The 16,197-nt window shown below is 50.8% G+C and overlaps 1 protein-coding gene across 2 annotated transcripts in view; it reads right to left on the reverse strand.

Annotated features, from left to right (window-relative positions):
• LOC140430296 (hyaluronan synthase 3-like) overlaps nucleotides 1-16,197 on the reverse strand; it is an 84,486-nt gene that overhangs the window by 13,301 nt on the left and 54,988 nt on the right. The window contains exon 3 of one of the 2 annotated variants that reach the window (XM_072517716.1): nucleotides 2,212-2,313. In XM_072517716.1, coding sequence (XP_072373817.1) covers nucleotides 2,212-2,313 — 102 coding nt within the window. Of the gene's footprint in view, nucleotides 1-2,148; nucleotides 2,314-16,197 lie in introns of both variants that reach the window. The other variant, XM_072517715.1, reaches the window with a different exon arrangement.

Below are 16,197 nucleotides of genomic sequence, written 5' to 3' on the forward strand. Positions count from 1 at the left end.
CCTCCCGAGATTTCTTTTTGTATTCCAATGCCACCCAATTGTGATCACTAAGGCTTTTTTAAAGAGGTTAAGCAGGAGCATTATGGGATTTGTGTGGGCGAGCAAGACCCCGCGGGTAAGAAGGGAGTTCTTGGAGCGTAGCAGAGATAGAGGAGGGTTGGCGTTGCCAAATTTGGGTGGTTATTATTGGGCAGCCAACGTGGCAATGATCTGTAAGTGGGTGATGGAGGGAGAGGGGGCGGCGTGGAAGAGGTTGGAGATGGCGTCCTGCAAAGGAACGAGCCTGGGGGCGCTGGTGACGGCACCGCTGCCACTCTCACCGACAAGGTACACCACGAGTCCGGTGGTGGCGGCAACGCTAAAGATCTGGGGGCAGTGGAGACGGCACAGGGGTGCGACGGGAGCCTCGGTGTGGTCCCCGATCAGAGACAACCATCGGTTTGTCCCAGGAAGGGTGGACGGGGGATTTCAGAGCTGGCATCGGGTAGGGATTAGAAGAATGGGGGACCTGTTCATTGACGGGACGTTTGCGAGCTTAGGGGCGCTGGAGGAGAAGTTTGGGCTACCCCCAGGAAACGCTTTTCAGGTACATGCAAGTGAGGTCATTTGTGAGGCGGCAGGTGAGGGAATTTCCGCTACTCCCGGCACAGGGGATTCAAGACAGGGTGATTTTGGGCGTATGGGTCGGGGAGGGCAAGGTGTCGGCGATATACCAGGAGATGAAAGAAGAGGGGGAGGCTTTGGTAGAGGAGCTGAAGGGTAAATGGGAGGAGGAGTTGGGGGAGGTGATTGAGGAGGGGCTATGGGCTGACGCCCTAAGTAGGGTTAATTCCTCTTCCTCGTGCGCCAGGCTTAGCCAGATACAATTTAAGGTGGTTCACAGAGCGCATATGATGGGGGCGAGGCTGAGCAGGTTCTTTGGGGTAGAGGACAGATGTGAGAGGTGCTCAGGAAGTCCGGCAAACCATGTCCATGTGTTTTGGTCATGCCCGGCACTGGAGGGGTTCTGGAGGGGAGTGGCGGGAACAATATCTAAGGTGGAGTTTAGGAGGTTGAGGGGGAGATCTAATAGAAACTTACAAGATAATGAATGGCTTAGATAGGGTGGATGTAGGGAAGTTGTTTCCATTAGCAGGGGAGACTAGGACCTGGGGGCACAGCCTTAGAATAAAAGGGAGTCACTTTAGAACAGAGATGAGGAGAAATTTCTTCAGCCAGAGAGTGGTGGGTCTGTGGAATTCATTGCCACAGAGGACGGTGGAGGCCGGGACGTTGAGTGTCTTTAAGACAGAAGTTGATAAATTCTTGATTTCTCGAGGAATTAAGGGCTATGGAGAGAGAGCGGGTAAATGGAGTTGAAATCAGCCATGATTGAATGGTGGAGTGGACTCGATGGGCCGAATGGCCTTACCTCCGCTCCTATGTCTTATGGTGGTGAAAGTCCGGGTCAAGCCAAGCTGGGGGCTAGCACTATTTGGAGTAGTGGACGAGCCGGGAGTGCAGGAGGCGAAAGAGGCCGGTATTCTGGCCTTTGCGTCCCTAGTAGCCCGGCGAAGGATCTTGCTAATGTGGAAGGAGGCGAAGCCCCCCAGCGTGGAGGCCTGGATAAATGGCTGGGTTTATCAAGTTAGAGAGGATAAAGTTTGCCTTGAGAGGGTCTGCGCAGGGGTTCTACAGGCGGTGGCAACCGTTCCTAGACCATCTCGCGGAGCGTTAGATGAAGGTCGGACAACAGCAACCCGGGGGGGGGGACATCGTTCGTTTGGGGGGGGGGGGTTCTCTGGGGGGCATTTGAGCAAGAAAACACATGAATCATCCGGAAACTGACATGTACGGGAAGAATCCAATGTATAAAGTTTTGTATCTTATTGACTTGCCATGATCATGTCTTGCCACGCGAGTTCTCTTTCTTTTCTTTGTTAGGGGGGCGGGGGGGGTTGTTTGTCAGGTGGAAAATATTGTTATTGAAAAATTCTTAATAAAAACATATTTTAAAAAACAAACTTGCGGTTGCTCAATATAAGTAATTCCCGTGGGTTCACCGCCTCCCGCCACCATCCCACCCCAGTTGAGCTGCTTCTGAGAAACTCCAATCCTCAGCCCAATTTCAGGGAATTTGTTTCTGGCTCATTCTGGAACATTTCTTACTGTCAGGTGGAGCAACCGACTGAAATTGTCACAATTCAGACATTTCCAGGAATTTGTGCGAACCTGTACATCCCCACCAACTGCACCTACACTGGGATCTCCATCCAAGACTCTGGCCATCTCTGCAGTACAGGCTGGGTCCAATACTGTGTCTGAATCACACACCTGAAGAGAAAAAACAGGCAGTCAGTCATTTCCAGCTCATTTATCAAGGCAGAAATCTTGGGCAGGATTCTCTGTTCTGACGTCGACACCAACGCAGAATTTGTGAACTTTCATGACAGAAAAAGTGGTGCCGAACCTGGACTGATTCCTCTACTATTGAGGGGCTCGCCCCGGGGTCGATTCAGCAACCGTTAAGGGGCTGGCACCGGGGTCGCGTGGAACACAATCGATTCCAATGAGAAACGGTGCTGGATTCGCCGGGTCCGTGATTCACACTCGGGAGGCTGATAAGCTGCAGCCGCGCACACACACTACACTCCCCACACACACTCATCCCAGCCGCACACACACATTACACTCCCCACACACACTCATCCCAGCCGCACACACACATTACACTCCCCACACACTCTCATCCCAGCCGCACACACACATTACACTCCCCACACACACTCATCCCAGCCGCACACACACATTACACTCCCCACACACACTCATCCCAGCCGCACACACACATTACACTCCCCACACACTCTCATCCCAGCCGCACACACACATTACACTCCCCACACACACTCATCCCAGCCACACATACACATTACACTCCCCACACACACTCATCCCAGCCGCACACACACATTACACTCCGCACACACACATTACACTCCCCACACACACCATCCCAGCCGCACACACACATTACACTCCCCACACACACTCATCCCAGTCGCACACACACATTACACTCCCCACACACACCATCCCAGCCGCACACACACATTACACTCCCCACACACACTCATCCCAGCCGCACACACACATTACACTCCCCACACACACTCATCCCAGCCGCACACACACATTACACTCCCCACACACACTCATCCCAGCCGCACACACACATTACACTCCCCACACACACTCATCCCAGCCACACATACACATTACACTCCCCACACACACTCATCCCAGCCGCACACACACATTACACTCCCCACACACACTCATCCCAGCCGCACACACACATTACACTCCCCACACACACCATCCCAGCCGCACACACATATTACACTCCCCACACACACTCATCCCAGCCACACACACACATTACACTCCCCACACACACCATCCCAGCCGCACACACACATTACACTCCCCACACACACTCATCCCAGCCGCACACACACATTACACTCCCCACACACACCATCCCAGCCGCACACACACATTACACTCCCCACACACACTCATCCCAGTCGCACACACACATTACACTCCCCACGCACACTCATCCCAGCCGCACACACACATTACACTCCCCACACACACTCATCCCAGCCGCACACACACATTACACTCCCCACACACACTCATCCCAGCCGCACACACACATTACACTCCCCACACACACTCATCCCAGCCGCACACACACATTACACTCGCCACACACACTCATCCCAGCCGCACACACACATTATACTCCCCACACACTCTCATCCCAGCCACACACACACATTACACTCCCCACACACACCATCCCAGCCGCACACACACATTACACTCCCCACACACACTCATCCCAGCCACACACTCACATTACACTCCCCACACACACTCATCCTAGCCGCGCACACACATTACACTCCCGACACACAATCATCCCAGCCGCACACACACATTACACTCCCCACACACACTCATCCCAGCCGCACACACACATTACACTCCCCACACACACTCATCCCAGCCGCACACACACATTACACTCCCCACACACACTCATCCCAGCCGCACACACACATTACACTCCCCACACACACTCATCCCAGCCGCGCACACACATTACACTCCCCACACACACTCATCCCAGCCGCACACACACATTACACTCCCCACGCACACTCATCCCAGCCGCACACACACATTATACTCCCCACACACACTCATCCCAGCCGCACACACATTACACTCCCCACACACACTCATCCCAGCCGCACACACACATTACACTCCCCACACACACTCATCCCAGCCGCACACACATTACACTCCCCACACACACTCATCCCAGCCGCACACACACATTACACTCCCCGCACACACTCATCCCAGCCGCACACACATTACACTCCCCACACACACTCATCCCAGCCGCACACACACATTACACTCGCCACACACACTCATCCCAGCCGCACACACATTACACTCCCCACACACACTCATCCCAGCCAACAAGGTGGCACTGGTTGTGCTGGAGCGCGCCCATACAGCTGACGGGTCGGCTGGGGCCAGAGGGCACCTGGGGGGGGTGACCCTTAACAACCTGTGGCCCTAAGTTCAAAGTGGGCTGTTAGCGGTGTGAGCAGCTGCATGGCACACAGCCAACCCCCCCCCCCCCCCGCTACTTCCCCGGCCCTGGCAGAAGCCCCCGGCCAGCGGCACAACTGTCAGTAAACTATGACGATGTTGGACACTTTCCCTCCCCCCTCTCTCTCCCTCAGCAGCCGCCACCGGTTTCATGATTTTTATTTTTTAACAAACAATTTTATTGAGGTATTTTTGGCATTGTAAATAGTAACAATATACATTAGTGTGCAAATATCAATTACAAAAACATAGTGCAAATAACAGTTCCTCTCTTGCAAATAGACCCGTCTATTCTTCCCCCTACTCTAGACTATTCTACCCCCACCCCTGCTGACGATTAGTTCCCCGCGATGAAGTCAAATGAATGGTTGACACCTCCGGGCGAACCCCGATAGTGATCCTCAGAAGGAGAATTTGATTTTTTTTCCAAGCCGAGAAAACTTGCCATGTCCGACAGCCATACTTCGGTCTTTGGGGGCTTTGAGTCCCACCAGGCCAACAGTATTCATCGCCGGGCTACCAGGGAAGCAAAGGCCACAACGTCGGCCTCTATCCCCTCCTGGACTCCCGGGTCCTCCGACACCCCAAAAATCGCCACCTCTGGACTCATCGCCACCCTTGTTTTCAGTACCCGGGACATGTCGTCCGCAAATCCCTGCCAGTACCCCCTGAGTTTTGGGCACGCCCAGAACATGTGGACATGGTTCTCTGGTCCTCCCGCACATCTAGCACACTTGTCCTCCAGCCCAAAGAATTTACTCATCCGGGCCACCGTCATGTGGGCCCGGTGAACTACCTTGAACTGAATCAGGCCGAGCCTGGCACATGTTGCGGTTGCATTTACCCTCCTCCGAGCGTCTGCCCATACGCCTCCCTCCAACTCCCCACCAAGCTCCTCCCCCCACTTGAGTTTCAGTTCCTCGGTCCCCTGCGTCCTCCGCTCCCATAAGCTCCTTATAAATATCCGAGACTCTCCCCTCTCCTACCTCTCCACCGGAAACTACCCTGTCCTGGATCCCCCTTGGTGGAAAGCGTGGAAAGGACGGGACCTGTCTACGTACGAAATCCCGCACCTGCAAGTACCGAAAGTAATTTCCCCTTGCCAGCCCGAACTTCTCCTCCAGCGCCCCCATGCTCGCGAAGCTCCCTTCCAGGAACAAGTCGCCCATCCTTCCAACCCCCGCCATGCTCGAAACCCGCCGTCCATCTTCCCCGGTACAAATCGGTGGTTGTTGCATATTGGGGACCAGACCGACGCTCCCACTTCCCCCGCATGCTTCCTCCATTGGCTCCAAATCCGCAGAGCCGCCACCACTGTAGGGCTGGTGGAGTACCTGTGATGCAGCCCGATAGGATACTTTCAATGGTGCATCTGTCTTGTCCCTCGGTATAGTCGAAAATACTCAGATGTCGTCCGGTTCGTCCTTACACTAGCCTCCGGGGCCTGATATAGCAGTCTAACCCAGTCCACAAAGCCTTCCCCAAACCGTCCCAGCACCTCCCATAAATAGTCCCACTCCACCCGGTCAAAAGCCTTTTCGGCATCCATTGCCACCACTACCTCCACCTCTCTGCCCTCCGGGGGCATCATAATCACATTGAGTAGCCGTCTTCGGTTGGCTACCAGCTGCCTGCCCTTTACAAACCCCGTCTGGTCCTCCACAATCACGTCCGGTACACAGTCTTCGATTCTGGGCGCCAGGATCTTGGCCAGTAGTTTAGCGTCAACATTAATCAAGGAGATTGGCCGATAGGACCCACAGGCTTCCGGATCTTTATCCCGTTTTAATATCAGCGAGATGGTGGCTTGCGACATTGTTGGGGGTAACACCCCATTGTCCCTCGGCTCGTTAAACACCCTAACCAGCACCGGCCCCACTATCCCCGAGAACCTTTTGTAGAACTCCACTGGATATCCGTCCGTCCCCGGGGCTTTACCCGACTGCACGGCCTTCAGGCCCCCCATTACTTCTTCAGCCCTAATCGGGGCCCCCAGCCCCTCTACCATCCCCCTGCCCACCTTTGAGAAGATCAGCCCATCTAAGAAGCGCCTCATCCCCTCCGGCCCCGTGGGGGGTTCCGAGGTATACAGCTTGCTGTAAAAGTCCCTGAATACCCTGTTCAATCCTGCCGGGTCTCCAACCCGGTTCCCTGCCCCGTCCACTACCGTCCCCATTTCCCTGGCCGCCTCCCTCTTCCTAAGTTGCTGTGCAAGCATTCAGCTGGCTTTCTCCCCACACTCATACACCGCACCCCTCGCCTTTCTGAGCTGCTCTACGGCCTTCCCAGTGGATAACGCCCCCAGCTCCACCTGCAGTCTCCGTCGTTCCCTAAGTAACTCTGCCCTCGGGGGACTCTGCATATTCCCTGTCCGTCCGTATCATCTCCTGAACCAGTCTGTCCATCCGCGCCCTGTCCGTTCTGTCCCTATGGGCTCAGATTGAGATCAGTTCCCCTCTCACCACCGCCTTCAGCGCCTCCCAGAGCACCGCTGCTGAGACTTCCCCTGTATCGTTGACCTGCAGGTAGTTCTGCATGCATTTCCCCACTCTCTCACGCACCCCCTCATCTGCCAACAATCCCACCTCTAACCTCCATTGTGGGCGATGGTAACTTTCTTTGCAGACTTGCAGGTCGACCCAATGTGGAGCATGGTCCGAAATAGCGATTGCCGAGTATTCTGTATCCCTCACCCTCTCCAAAAGGTCCCTACTCATAATAAAGAAGTCAATACGAGAATAACCCTTGTGAACATGGAACATAGAACATAGAAAATACAGCACAGAACAGGCCCTTCGGCCCACGATGTTGTGCCGAACCTTTGTCCTAGATTAATCATAGATTATCATTGAATCTACAGTGCAGAAGGAGGCCATTCGGCCCCCTGAGTCTGCACCAGCTCTTGGAAAGAGCACCCTACCCAAACTCAACACCTCCACCCAACACCAAGGGCAATTTGGACATTAAGGGCAATTTATCATTGGCCAATTCACCTAACCCGCACATCTTTGGACTGTGGGAGGAAACCGGAGCACCCGGAGGAAACCCACGCAGACACGGGGAGGACGTGCAGACTCCACACAGACAATGACCCAAGCCGAAATCGAACCTGGGACCATGGATCTGTGAAGCAATTGTGCTATCCACAATGCTACCGTGCTGCCCTTAAGAACAAATAAATCTACACTATATAATTTTCCGTAATCCATGTACCTATCCAACAGCTGCTTGAAGGTCACTAATGTTTCTGACTCAACTACTTCCACAGGCAGTGCATTCCATGCCCCCAATACTCTCTGGGTAAAGAACCTACCTCTGATATCCCTCCTATATCTTCCACCTTTCATCCTTAAATTTATGTCCCCTTGTAATGGTGTGTTCCACCTGGGGAAAAAGTCTCTGACTGTCTACTCTATCTATTCCCCTGATCATCTTATAAACCTCTATCAAGTCGCCCCTCATCCTTCTCCGCTCTAATGAGAAAAGGCCTAGCACCCTCAACCTTTCCTCGTTTCCAGGCAACATCCTGGTAAATCTTCTTTGCACCTTTTCCAGAGCTTCCACATCCTTCCTAAAATGAGGCGACCAGAACTGTACACAGTACTCCAAATGTGGCCTTACCAAAGTTTTGTACAGCTGCATCATCACCTCACAGCTCTTAAATTCAATCCCTCTGTTAATGAACGCGAGCACACCATAGGCCTTCTTCACAGCTCTATCCACTTGAGTGGCAACTTTCAAAGATGTATGAACATAGACCCCAAGGTCTCTCTGCTCCTCCACAATGCCAAGAACTCTACCGTTAACCCTGTATTCCGCATTCATATTTGTCCTTCCAAAATGGACAACCTCACACTTTTCAGGGTTAAACTCCATCTGCCACTTCTCAGCCCAGCTCTGCATCCTATCTATGTCTCTTTGCAGCCGACAACAGCCCTCCTTACTATCCACAACTCCACCAATCTTCGTATCGTCTGCAAATTTACTGACCCACCCTTCAACTCCCTCATCCAAGTCATTAATGAAAATCACAAACAGCAGAGGACCCACAACTGATCCCTGCGGTACGCCACTGGTAACTGGGATCCAGGCTGAATATTTGCCATCCACCACCACTCTCTGACTTCTATCGGTTAGCCAGTTCGTTATCCAACTGGCCAAATTTCCCACTATCCCATGCCTCCTTACTTTGTGCAGAAGCCTACCATGGGGAACTTTATCAAATGCCTTACTAAAATCCATGTACACTACATCCACTGCTTTACCTTCATCCACATGCTTGGTCACCTCCTCAAAGAATTCAATAAGATTTGTAAGGCAAGACCTACCCCTCACAAATCCGTGCTGACTATCCCTAATCAAGCAGTGTCTTTCCAGATGCTCAGAAATCCTATCCTTCAGTACCCTTTCCATTACTTTGCCTACCACCGAAGTAAGACTAACTGGCCTGTAATTCCCAGGGTTATCCCTAGTTCCTTTTTTGAACAGGGGCACGACATTCGCCACTCTCCAATCCCCTGGTACCACCCCTGTTGACAGTGAGGACGAAAAGATAATTGCCAACGGCTCTGCAATTTCATCTCTTGCTTCCCATAGAATCCTTGGATATAACCCGTCAGGCCCGGGGGACTTGTCTATCCTCAAGTTTTTCAAAATGCCCAACACATCTTCCTTCCTAACAAGTATTTCCTCGAGCTTACCAATCTGTTTCACACTGTCCTCTCCAACAATATTGCCCCTCTCATTTGTAAATACAGAAGAAAAGTACTCGTTCAAGACCTCTCCTATCTCTTCAGACTCAATACACAATCTCCCGCTACTGTCCTTGATCGGACCTACCCTCGCTCTAGTCATTCTCATATTTCTCACATATGTGGAAAAGGCCTTGGGGTTTTCTTTGATCCTACCCGCCAAAGATTGTTCATGCCCTCTCTTAGCTCTCCTAATCCCTTTCTTCAGTTCCCTCCTGGCTATCTTGTATCCCTCCAATGCCCTGTCTGAACCTTGTTTCCTCAGCCTTACATAAGTCACCTTTTTCCTCTTAACAAGACATTCAACCTCTCTTGTCAACCATGGTTCCCTCACTCGACCATCTCTTCCCTGCCTGACAGGGACATACATATCAAGGACACGTAGCACCTGTTCCTTGAACAAGTTCCACATTTCCCTTGTGTCCTTCCCTGCCAGCCTATGTTCCCAACTTATGCACTTCAATTCTTGTCTGACAACATCGTATTTACCCTTCCCCCAATTGTAAACCTTGCCCTGTTGCACGTACCTATCCCTCTCCATTACTAAAGTGAAAGTCACAGAATTGTGGTCACTATCTCCAAAATGCTCCCCCACTAACAAATCTATCACTTGCCCTGGTTCATTACCCAGTACTAAATCCAATATTGCCCCTCCTCTGGTTGGACAATCGACATACTGTGTTAGAAAAGCTTCCTGGACACACTGCACAAACACCACCCCATCCAAACTATTTGATCTAAAGAGTTTCCACTCAATATTTGGGAAGTTAAAGTCGCCCATGACTACCACCCTATGACTTCTGCACCTTTCCAAAATCTGTTTCCCAATCTGTTCCTCCACATCTCTGCTACTATTGGGGGGCCTATAGAAAACTCCTAACAAGGTGACTGCTCCTTTCCTATTTCTGACTTCAACCCATACTACCTCAATCGGGTGATACTCCTCGAACTGCCTTTCTGCAGCTGTTATACTATCTCTAATTAATAATGCCACCCCCCCACCTCTTTTACCACCCTCCCTAATCTTATTGAAACATCTATAACCAGGGACCTCCAACAACCATTTCTGCCCCTCTTCTATCCAAGTTTCCGTGATGGCCACCACATCGTAGTCCCAAGTACCGATCCATGCCTTAAGTTCACCCACCTTATTCCTGATGCTTCTTGCGTTGAAGTATACACACTTCAACCCATCTCCGTGCCTGCAAATACTCTCCTTTGTCAGTGTTCCCTTCCCCACTGCCTCATTACATGCTTTGGCGTCCTGAATATCGGCTACCTTAGTTGCTGGACTACAAATCCGGTTCCCATTCCCCTGCCAAATTAGTTTAAACCCTCCCGAAGAGTACTAGCAAACCTCCCTCCCAGGATATTGGTGCCCCTCTGGTTCAGATGCAACCCGTCCTGCTTGTACAGGTCCCACCTTCCCCAGAATGCGCTCCAATTATCCAAATACCTGAAGCCCTCCCTCCTACACCATTCCTGCAGCCACGTGTTCAACTGCACTCTCTCCCTATTCCTAGCCTCGCTATCATGTGGCACCGGCAACAAACCAGAGATGACAACTCTGTCTGTCCTGACTTTCAACTTCCAGCCTAACTCCCTAAACTCGTTTATTACCTCCACACCCCTTTTCCTACCTATGTCGTTGGTACCAATGTGCACCACGACTTCTGGCTGCTCCCCCTCCCCCTTAAGGATCCTGAAGACACGATCCGAGACATCCCTGGCCCTGGCACCCGGGAGGCAACATACCTTCCGGGAGTCTCGCTCGCGACCACAGAATCTCCTATCTATTCCCCTAACCATTGAATCTCCTACAACTATTGCTTTTCTATTCTCCCCCCTTCCCTTCTGAGCCCCAGAGCCAGACTCAGTACCAGAGACCTGGCCGCTAGGGCCTTCCCCCGGTAGGTCATCCCCCCCAACAGCATCCAAAACGGTATACTTGTTTTGAAGGGGAACGGCCACGAGGGATCCCTGCACTGTCTGCCTGTTTGTTTTTTTCCCCCTGACTGTAACCCAGCTATTCTTGTCCTGTACCTTGGGTGTGGTTACCTCCCTGTAACTCTTCTCAATCACCCCCTCTGCCTCCCGGATGATCCGAAGTTCATCCAGCTTCAGCTCCAGTTCCCTAACACGGTCTTTGAGGAGCTGAAGTTGGGTGCACTTCCCGCAGGTATAGTCAGTGGGGACACCGGTGGTATCCCTCACCACCCACATCCTACAGGAGGAGCATGTAACTGGCCTAGCCTCCATCCCCTCTTACCTTAAAGAATATAGCTGCTGTGTGGACTAACTAGATCTCCGCCCTCCGACTCTGCTCCCAGTCAGCTACACTTCCTGTAAACACCTGGCTCTCTTTGCACTCTTTGCGGAAATGTCGGAAACAAAATGAAAGGAGCACCTTACTCCCTCCTCACCTAACTCCCTCGGTCACCAAACTCTCACTATCGCACTCAAAAAGCACCAAATTCAGCACTCCCTCGGTCACCAAACTCTCACTATCGCACTCAAATGCACCAAATTCAGCACTCCCTCGGTCACCAAACTCTCACTATCGCACTCAAAAAGCACCAAATTCAGCATTCAGTGCAAACAAAGTCTGCACTGTAGGGGATCACTTTTATACTGTGAATCTAGCCTCTGAAAAACTGGCCTAATCCAATTAACTAATTAACAAGCTCCAACTGCAAGTGCCTAGAAGTAGAAGCCTGTTTAAAGCTGATTGAAAATTCACCTTCTTCTAAACCAAACAGCAACTTTTAAGTTAATTAACTAAATAAAAGAAAGACTAAACTTTAGATAAAAATGAAGCCTTATACTCCCTCGGTCACCAAACTCTCACTATCGCACTCAAAAAGCACCAAATTCAGCACTCAGTGCAAACATGTGAATAGAACGAGAACTCCTTCCCCGTCGGCCGACTGATTCTCCAGGGGTCTACCCCCACCATTTGTTCCATGAACCCCCTCAGTTCCTTTGCCATTGCCGGGACCCTGCCCGTTCTGGAGCATGACCGATCCAGGTCAGGATCAAGGACTGTATTGAAGGCCCCATCCATAATCAGCTTGTGCGAATCCAAGTCGGGGATTTTCCCCACCAGCCTTTTGATGAAATCTACATCATCCCAGTTTGGAGCGTAAACATTCACTAGGACCACCCTCACCCCCTCAAGCTTCCCCCGGACCATGAGAAATCTACCACCTCCTTCCGCAAGTGTGCTGTCCGCTGAACCCGTTTGTTAATCATGATCGCGACCCCTCTGGTCTTAGTGTCAAGCCCCGAATGGAATACCTGGCTAACCCAGCCCTTCCGTAATCTAATCTGGTCCGCCACTCTCAAATGTGTCTCCTGCAGCAACATTACATCCGCCTTCAGAGCCCGTAAGTGCACGAACACACGTGCCCTCTTGACCGGCCCGTTTAACACTCGAATATTCCAGGTAATCAGCCTGGTTGGAGGGCACCCTGCCCCCCCCCACGCCCCCGCCCACGCCGATCAGCCACTCCCTGCCCATGTGCCGTGCCCCCCCCCAGTCTGCCTCTTGGCAGCTCCCACCCCCGACCTCTTCCCTGTTACCTGGTTCAGTTCTCTCCCTCGTCAGCAGATCATCTTCCCCCCCTCCCTCCCCCAGCAACCCCCTGTAACCTAACCCCTGGCAGTACGGTTTCATGATTTTTAAAAGCACAAGTGAACCGTGCCAACGGGAACTCGACCCATCGGAGGCGGAGAATCGCGGAGGCCCCGGAGAATACCGGGTGGGGCCCGCTAATGATATGCTAACGGTGTTTACTGTCTGTTTCGGAACACATTGGCGGCGCTCACGCGGTGCTGGAGCATTGCGATTTGGCGTCAAATCGGCGCCTGTTGCGATTTTGTTGTCGGAACTGATTCTCCGCCCAATTGCTTATCCCGATTTTGACGTCAGCTAATGAAGAATCCCGCCCCTTGTCTCTTCATGTTCACCCGCCCAAAATGCATCGCCTCACATTTCTCCACATTGAACTTCATCCGCCACCTATCTGCCCACTCCAACTTGACTCTGTCCTTTTTCCAGTTCTACACTGTCTTCTTCAGTTTACTATACTGCCAAGTTTTGTGTCATCTGAAAACATTGAAATTGTCCCCTGCACACCAAGGTCTAGATCATTAATATATATCAGAAACAGGGCAGCACGGTGGCGCAGTGGTTAGCACCGTTGCCTCACGCCGCTGAGGTCCCGGGTTCGATCCCGGCTCTGGGTCACTCTCCATGTGGAGTTTGCACATTCTCCCCGTGTCTGCGTGGGTTTCGCCCCCACAACCCAAAAGATGTGCAGGGGAGGTGGATTGGCCACGCTGCAAATTGCCCCTTAATTGGAAAAAATGAATTGGATAATCTAAATTTAAAAAATATATATATATATATATATCAGAAAAGTCGTTAGTAAAGTCGCCACAATCCCAGATGAGCAGCTTTCCCCTTTGAGGGGGAGCTGACTGGTGCTGGTTTAACCTGAGGATCACCACACCTCAGGCAAGGGCAAAGTTTCACAGTAACTTCATTGCGGTGTTAGTGTGAGCCTACTTGTGACAATAAAGATTATTATTATTAGGTTGAGGAGGCCAGACCTTCATGGATAACCTCAGCCAGTACGGGGATTGAACCCACGTTGTTTTCTTTGCTCTGCTCTGCATCACCAGCTGTCCAGCCAACTAAGAACATAAGAACTGGGAGCAGGTGTCAGCCATCAGGCCCTTCGAGCCTGCTCCACCATTTAATGAGAAGATCATGGCTTATCCTTTGTGGACTCAGCTCCACATTCCCACCCGAACACCATAAATAACCCTTTATTCCTTTATTCTTCAAAAACCATAACCCTTTATTCCTTTATTCTTCAAAAACCATAACCCTTTATTCTTCAAAAAACTATCTATCTTTATCTTGAGCGAAACCAGCCCCTACCAGGTAAAGCAAGGGTCCCAATATCGATCCCTGGGGAACACCATGACAAATCTTCCAGTCTGAAAAATATCCATTGATCATTCCTCTCTTCCTATTATTCAGCCAATTTTGCATCAATGTTGCTGCTGCCCCTTTTATTCCATGAGCTATCACGTTTCTCACAGTCTGTATCAAAGTCTGTATCAGATGCCTTCTGAAAGTCCATGTACACCACATCAACAACATTACCCTCATCGACCCTTTCTGTTACCTCCTCAAAAAACTCCAGCAAGTTCATTAAACATAATTTCCCCTTTAGAAATCCATGCTGGCTCTTCCTAATCAACCCACATTTTCCTGTGTGACTAATTCGATCCTGAATAATTGTTGTTTGAAACTTGCTCACCACCGATGTTAAACAAACTGGTCTGTAATTTCTGGGACGATCTTTGTGATTTTTCGTGAACAAGGGCTTGACGTTTGCAATTCTCCAGTCCTCTGCCCGCCCCCCCCCCCCCCCCCCCCCCCGAGTCTCGAGGAGATGGGAAGATTAAGGCCAACCTCCTGCAATTTCCACTCTCACTTCCTTCAATATCCTTGGATGCATCTCATCCGGTCCAGGTGCCTTGTCAGCTTTCAGTACCGACAGTCTGTTCAGCACTTCCTCCTTAACGATTTTGAACCCTTCTAGGGACAGAGTTTCCTCGTCTCCCACCATGTCCTGGGCAGCTTCTGCCTCTTGGGTTAAGCAGAAAGATCAATCAGAATTACTGCTCTCTGCTAACCTTTATTTAGCGGGCAAGAATAAAGTTTTTCCGCAATTATATTAAGTTTAATGAGACCACACCTGGAGTATGTGTGGCCGTCGCTGGCCAACGTTTATTGCCAATCCCTATTTGCTCTTGAACTGAGTGTCTTGCTGGGCTAATCCAGAGGGTATTTTAAGAGCCAACCAGATTGGTGTAGGTCTAGAGTCAAGGGTAAGGACAGCAGAAGAACGTGGTGAACCAGATGGTTTTTACGACAATGGTTTCAAGGTCATCATTAGACTTTTAATTCCAGATTTTTATTGAATTCAAATTTCACCATCTGTCCTGTTGGGATTCGAACCCGGGACCCCAGATCATTACCCTGGGTCTTGGATTACTAGTCCAGTGACAAAACTATAAGTGATTAAAGTTGTAAAGACTTACCGACCTTACCTACTACTTACCAATCAGCTCTTTCCCTTCTAGCCTGCAGCAGGGCAAGACCATCTCTGAAGATTTAAAAGCAAGGAGAAAAAGCAAAAACCACCTCTTCCCACTTTACGCTGAATTCCCAAGTTTAAAACTCACTCTGGCTATGTCTCACTCCTGATGTGCCCTTTCCCACTACTCGTACGCAAAGCTCACTGTGTCATTATGCTGGCCTTCATTGCGAGAGGATTTGAGTACAAGAGCAAGGGAGTCTTACTCAATTATACTGGGCCTTGGTGAGGCCACACCTGGAGTATTGGGCGCAGTTTTGGTCTCTTTATCTGAGGAAGGATGTTCTTGCTATAGAGGGAGTGCAGCGAAGGTTTACCAGGCTGATTCCTGGAATGGTAAGACTGACGTACGAGGAGAGATTGACTAGGTTGGGATTGTATTCGCTGGAGTTCAGGAGAATGAGGGGGGATCTCATAGAAACCTATAAAATTCTAAAACTTGTGTCAATACTTTAGAACAGGTTGTTATTACGAGGCAGGAAGTATTAGGTGTTTTAAAAAGCATTAAGGTAGACAAATCCTCAGGGCCAGGTGGCATCTATCCCAGATTACTGAGGGAGACGAGATTAAATCGCTGAGCCTCTAAC

This window comes from Scyliorhinus torazame, chromosome 10 (assembly GCF_047496885.1).
Source record: "Scyliorhinus torazame isolate Kashiwa2021f chromosome 10, sScyTor2.1, whole genome shotgun sequence".
Classification (NCBI taxonomy): Eukaryota; Metazoa; Chordata; class Chondrichthyes; order Carcharhiniformes; family Scyliorhinidae; genus Scyliorhinus; species Scyliorhinus torazame.